The following is a 7,345-nucleotide window of genomic DNA, read 5'->3' on the forward strand; positions in this document are numbered from 1 at the left end:
CATTTAATTCACGATATAAATGTACGTATAATATTAAAAATAAGTTACCTGATCCACCTGCATCTCATCCAATATTTCTCGTATGACTCGGACAGTTCCCCATATTGTGGTGGTGAAAGTGTGCTGACAATTTCAAGTAGCACCTTATGGTGCTGCTGGGAGCTATGGATTGTTGTCCATTTGCACTTGGCTCATAAATAGTCGTTGAGCACCAAGTTCAGGACAAAGTGGTGTAATCTGTGACCATGCCCAAATCTGCACGAACAATACAAATATGTGTTATTAATAAATATTTATAGCAAAAATATTGTGTAAGAGTTATTAAGTAAATTTTACCTGTAGCAATTGCAGCGTGCCACCAATTGCCATTGCCGCTTTGCCTTTTGTGCTGACATTGCATAATTCGCGATATAAAAATGCTAGCACAGCACTCTCCCAATTATAGTTTCTCGTTGTTTCTATATCTTCTAATTTTGAGAGATATAGTAATGATACATAGTTACCTGAGGAATTTGGGCACATCAATCCCCCCAATAGAAGTAATACAACAGCACGGGCGTACTGGATGACGACATCGTGGGGAGTGTTATAAGGGATCTCGACCGCCGCCAAATGAGATGTAATTACGGACGCCTGTAGTCTCGAGCCCTTCAACGCATTTGCATCCGGGCTAAAACCTATGTAAGTAAGGCAATATTCCTACCATTGTTGTGTTGTGTGGTCGAGATCAATTCCAGTCACCGGCTCACCGTCTATTGGGAGTGCCCATATTATGCAAAATTTTATGACAAAAACGAATGCAGACTTGATGTGGGAATGCTTTTCAAAAATAAAGAAGCTTTAATCGAGGCGGTGAGAGATCACTCGATACAATATGCCCGACGCGAGTATTGGGTAGCTGAGAGTTCAAAAGCCAAGTGAAAAGTATTGTGTAAGCATAGCACCGAAGGTATATATATATATTTGTTGTATATGTATAAGCATACAAAATTATTCGACTGATTCATGTTTATTTTTTTCAGATATGTGGTGTAGATGGGAGCTGTGAGGCATTTTCAAACAAAAAATGGGAAGGTGGACAATAACAAAATACAGAAGGGACCATACATGTATATTGCATCAAATGTCCCTCGAACACAGTAATTTAGATAAGGTTTATGTTGCATCTTTACTGTTACGACAGGTAAAATGCAACCCATTGTACGGAATAAAGCATGTCATCCAGACTGTGAAAGACCATACCGGATACGATGTACCATATCAAAAGGCATGGTACAGTTTGAAGATGGCACGTGAGATGGTTTATGACACATGGGAGAGCTCCGTTCAAAAATATAATCTAGGAACGATTGTTGAATGGCAACACAAAGCCCGCGACACATCAACCGGTGCATATGTGATAGGGTACGTATTTTGGGTGTTCAAGTCGTGTATTGAAAGGTTCCAACACTGTCGCAACCTTATCAGTGTAGATGGGACCCATCTATACACAAAGTACAAGCACAAGATGTTGATTGCTGCTGCCATGGATGGAAATCAACAGGTACTCCCTCTTGCTTTTGCAATTGTCGATGAAAAATCACATTTATCTTGGAAGTGGTTTTCTTAGACAATTGAGCAGACACATTATACGGGGGCAATGGGGTATCTGCCTTATTTCTGACCGCCATGTTGGTATCACAAGAGCTGTACGTGAATGTCCGAATTTCGTGCCACCTAACAGCATGCACCGGTATTGCTTGCGGTATGTGTGTTCCAATTTCAACAGTAAACACAAAAATGTTGTGTTGAAGAATCTTTGTTGGAAAGCTGGCTCTGAATATCGTATCAGAAAATTCAATCGCATTATGGAGGAGATAAAGAGCCAGAAACTAGAGGCGTTTTTTTAGTGGTTAGATAAGATCGATAAGGAAAAATGGACAGCATCACATGATGGTGGATGGCGATGTGGAATTCTGACGTCAAATATGTCGGAATGCATAAATGGAGTATTGAAAGGCGCTCGCCGCCTACTGTTGACAGCAATTGTTGAGATGATGTTTCAGCGTAGTGTCCATTATTTCCGTGAGAGGTTAACGAGAAGTTCTGTAATGTTGGCCAACAACCAACTGTGGACGGATTTTGCACATAATATGTTCACACGTTGGCATGAAAATTCTGTTGAAATATCGTTACCAAATACCATCAGTTCCAACAGTCCGCCTCGGTTGTTACAAGACATCACAGCGGACATGGAATGAACACCCATGTTGTCAAAATTGCGAACCGAGAATGTTCTTGCAGCAAATGCACGCAATTTGGTATTCCTTGCAGTCACGTTCAAAAGGTATGCGCTGTTTACATGATTAATGTTGCATCAATGGTGAAGGATTATTACGATATAATGGCTTATAAGAATACATATTCTAAGACATTTGAACCTGTGCATTTTGAAGATTATCGGGATGTACCGGGATTTGAGTTGGTCCACAATCCTACTATTCGCATCTCTTCGCAACACGTATTTACAACAAGATGGATTAGGCGCAAACGCGTGCACGACAACAAGCCCAACAAAGAAATTTTTCAACACAATCAGATGTGCCAGTACCAGATTGCCAGGATTAATTGTATACTTTTTGTATTTTTTACAATTGTAAAAAAATGTACACTTTTACATTTATACATTTAATTGTAATTTTTAAATTAATACAATATTAATTTTATAATTTTTTGAATTTTAATATGTTGTTCAAAATTAATTATATATAATTAAATTATACAAATTTATTTAAACAAAAAGAAAAGGAAAAAGGCAAAGTCGCAATCCAAAATCACGACTTGGCACCTTTTTCATTTTTCTGTATTTATTTGTTGATGAGTCGCGATTTCTCGTCATATTTTTATTATATAATTAAAAAAATTATAATAATAAATTATCAATAACTCGAGAAAATCTAAGACTAGCGAAACTTAATCAACAGAGAGAAAATCACATTAATATCATTAAGCCAAAAACATTTAGTACGGCATAGTTAGGCCGCCATCTCTTCAAATTTGGTGTATTACATGTCCATGATCCGTGATTTAGGAATTACATCAATACATATTTGATGAGTGTCCTCCACATTTTGTACATAATGAATATCTTTAATGAAAGATAATTTAGTTACTGCGCACTTCAGATCCACGCCCTTCTGACCAACCGGGTCAAATCAGTCGACACCCGGACCCGAATACCCATTTGAAGACCTAGGCAGCGAGCACCGTCCGATATAGGATGAGGGCTAGTAGGATAAGGCCACGTGGCCTATTCAATAGTATCCACATAAGCTCTATAAATACCTTAAGACGCCATATTTCTATCTACTCTTCTAATCGCATATTTTTATCTCGATCATACTAACTTGAGCGTCGGAGGATCGTTGCCCAAGACATACCTGACGAGCTTAACATTTGTGTTTTATTCTCAGGGACCCAATACTCGATCTTGGAGGAGTTAGCAATCTGTTTAGAGATCAGTCTTTGAGATCATTGAATTCGAGCAAGATCAATATTGTATTATTTTCCTATAAAAAATAGATCCCTCCGTATATTAAATAATTGTTTTGCCAACTAAACTCCTATTATACATCTTCACATGCTAATCAATGTAATTAGGTATATTTGTACTTTTGTAAGGATAATTTTATCAGAAAAAAGTTTATTTGACCTGCAATAAATCTATATTGAGTGAATCGAGGTAAATATGAATTTTCATTCAATTTTTTTTACTGATATCAATAAATTCAATTGATTTTGACTAATAAAGATATCTATTTGTTAAACTAAAATAAATATCACGAGTAATAGATATAATTTTTTAAATTATAAGAGATTTACACGTAATTATATTAAATGTTAAGAAAAACAATGCAATTATCTCAAATAAAATATGGATTTAGTGAGAGAAAATCCCAAGATGAGGAGAGAGAAAGTCCAAGATTAGCAAAGTTAATCAACAGAGAGAAAGTCACATTATGATTAAACCGGAAAGGTAAAGGAAAAATTACACTCTCCTCTCGTATGACTTGGTGCAGTTATATATAAAATTTTTGTGATTTGAAAAATCATATATAGCTTTTTTGAAATTTGATTACGTCTAATAAATAATTTTTTTTTGTTAATCTAAATTCACTGAATTAATAATATTAATAAAAAAAATTGAATGAAAATTTATGTTTATTCTCGATTAACTTACTACTAACTTATTGCAGGTCAAATAATTTTTATTGAATTAAATTATTCTTATAACGATGAAGGTATACCTCCTCACATGCATTAATTTATGAAGACGTATAAAGATAATTTAGTTATAAAAAATTTATTTGACATGCAATAAGTTAATAAATAAGGCAATTTGGGGTAAATATAATTTTTTTTCTAATTTTTTTTAATACGAGTGAATTTGATGAATTTTGACTAATAAAAAAATTTATTTATTAAATAAAAATAAATTTTATAGATATTAAATATAATTTTTTAACTTATAAAAAATTTAAATGCAATTATTTAATAAATTTCAGGCTAAAGAAGTGTAATTGTTCCAAAAGTAAAATATGGGTTTAGTGAGAGAAAATCAAAATCCCAAGATGAGGAGAGAGAAAGTCCAAGAGCCAGTAGGCCTTTATAAGCACATAGCACGGCGACCACCATTTCCCCTACAAGAGTGAAAAAACCAGCAAACTCTACCACCAAAAACAGAGAGCGTTCAACTTCAGCATTCGCTTCTCACTTTCGTCTCTCCCCCTTTTATGTCAATCCCCGCTTCTTGGATCCCTTTCTCTCGTCGTTCTTTCAAATTTTTGAATCATATTAACAGGGTTTGATTTTCTTGAATTTGGACTAAATTTCAAAGGAAGAGAGAGAAGCAAACCCCATAAGGGCGTCTTTGTTTTCTTGAAAGCCAGGTGATTCAGAACAGAGATCACTCTTTTATATTCGTGTAAAAAGCTTTGATTTTCGTCTGCTCAGAACTACCTGGGAGTGTCGTTTTTCTGTCTCTCAGGGTTTGGTTTTTGATTATCAAAAGGTTTGATTATTTGAGGAACCTCTTTGAATCCTTTGCTTGTGTAGAACGTTTAGGTCTTTTTACTTTGCTCTTCACGCTGAATTCTCCAGTTTTTGACCAAGAAACAAGGTGGTTGGTTTTCTGTCAGCTTTCTCGATTTCTCTTCTCCGTACGTAGTTGTCTGAATTCTCAGTTTTGCGAAGAATCAAATCCATGGCGGCGGCTATAGATATGTACAGCTCTAGCAGCTGTCAGGTTTTGTCCATGGATCCCTTCAGGGAAGAGCTTATGCAAGCACTTCAACCTTTTATGAAAAGTGCTGCTGCTTCTCCTCCTTACACTGCTTTAAGCCAAATGGCATATGATCAAACAGTTGGTGGAATTGGACTTAACCAAATCAGCCCATCCCAGATGCTGCAAATCCAAGCTCAATTTCAGCTTCAGCAACAGGAACTGCAGCACTCTCAGCTCACTTCTAAATCAAGTCAATCGCATCATCAGCAGAGTTCATTCTCAAGCTTTCTTGGCCCGAAGCCCGTCCTGATGAAGCAGCCAGGGTCTCCCTCAAAGCCCACGAAGCTTTACAGGGGAGTGAGGCAGAGGCATTGGGGAAAATGGGTTGCTGAAATCAGACTTCCTAAGAACAGAACCAGGCTTTGGCTTGGGACCTTCGACACAGCCGAGGAAGCAGCCTTGGCTTACGACAAGGCAGCTTATAAGCTGAGAGGGGAGTTTGCTAGGCTGAATTTCCCACACCTCAAGCATCAACTATTCCAAGAATTCAGTGGCTTCAAGCCTCTGCATTCCTCGGTTGATGCCAAGCTTCAAGCCATTTGTCAAAGCTTGGCCGATTCAAAGAAACAGGGGAATTCAAGAAATCCCTGTTTTGTCGCAAAGGTTGAACCTTTGACAGAAACTGGTTGTCCTAAGCTGGAAAAGGCATCAGATGATTCATCAAATTTCCGATTTAAGGATCTTGGATCAAGCGAAACTGTAAAGGTGGAGACCTCAGTATCATCTTCAGCTTATCCTTCACCCTCTGATGAGGTGTCGTCAGCAGGGTCGGGCTCGCCTGAGTCCTGTATCACTTTCCTGGATTTCCCAGAGCCTTCTTTCGATGAATGTGATAATTTTATGTTGCAAAAGTACCCTTCGGTCGAGATAGATTGGGCAGCTCTATGATATCAATGTAATAATAGTTAATGTTGATAACAAGTGCTTGTGTTTAGTTTTCTTGGTCTTGTAGGAGTCCACAGGTTTAGTTATGAGGTTCCGTTGTGGCATTTGCAATGGATTTTTAGACATATGCAGATGTCCTGAAAGGTGTGAAGAGTTTTATATCGATTATATGTAATTCAAGAATGTGTGAAGTCTTGGTCTGCAGGTGGTTTTTTTCCATGCATGACGATTGGAGCTGATTTGGTCTGAATGGCTGGTTGTATTAGTCTATGAAAACCCCTTGTAATTTTATTACCGTTTGTATAATTAAACTATGGTTTGCTTCTCAGTATCTTTCTTTGTACTATGCTTCTTTTGACGGGAAAAGACTTCATGATAGGGACGACCAACATAATAATCCTCATCGAGTAGGACAGGAAGAACGCTTATCGTTTGATGTGACTTATACCATTATAATTTGGAACTCGTTTCATACATGCAAGAATGTTTAGGTTTTCTTATGAAGATAAAGAATTGGATTGGTCGTTTATGATGTCCAGAGGACACATGGAGGTTCATTTTATGAAGAGCCACTGTTTCTTCTTCTTGCAAGATTGTCGCTATACCATGAAAGGCATTGTCTGGTGATGAAATCCCTCTTCTTTTCTTCTCATGGTTGCCTTGATGTTGTTACCTTTATCAACTTGTGTTAAATTATTCAAAGTAGTTGCAAGATGTTCCATGATCAAAGATTTTCGGAAATGATTCTTGAACTGTGATCCTTAGGCAACCTAGTTTACGAAATAACATTTCGGGTAAATTTTAACGAGGTCCCTTGAAATTTACCATAATTACAATTGTCTCGTTCTCTGAAAAATAATAAATATCCCCGATATTAACAATCATTTAACAAATACCCCTTATGACAGTCTATGATAGGAGCTATTTGTTAAACCGATAGTTAATTAACTCCAGAAATATATTTTTATTTCTTCAAATAACAACAATATATTTGTAATTATGACAAATATTAGGAGAGCATATTGTAATTTGTTCTTAAAAATTTTTATGAGGCAATTTTATGTCTCTTTTGCCGGTATAGAGTTGGAATAGATTGTATTACTTGGTTCTTTTTTTTTTTCCCCTTAAATTTTCGGG

The 7,345-nt window shown here is 36.6% G+C and overlaps 1 protein-coding gene across 1 annotated transcript; it reads left to right on the plus strand.

Moving 5' to 3' along the window:
* LOC105171187 (ethylene-responsive transcription factor ERF060) lies at positions 4,630–6,536 on the plus strand. The gene has a single exon (XM_011092218.2). It carries the CDS (start codon positions 5,243–5,245, stop codon positions 6,209–6,211), a length of 969 nt encoding a protein of 322 aa, XP_011090520.1. The 5' UTR covers positions 4,630–5,242; the 3' UTR covers positions 6,212–6,536.

This window comes from Sesamum indicum, linkage group LG9 (genome assembly GCF_000512975.1).
Source record: "Sesamum indicum cultivar Zhongzhi No. 13 linkage group LG9, S_indicum_v1.0, whole genome shotgun sequence".
NCBI classification, from domain to species: domain Eukaryota; kingdom Viridiplantae; phylum Streptophyta; class Magnoliopsida; order Lamiales; family Pedaliaceae; genus Sesamum; species Sesamum indicum.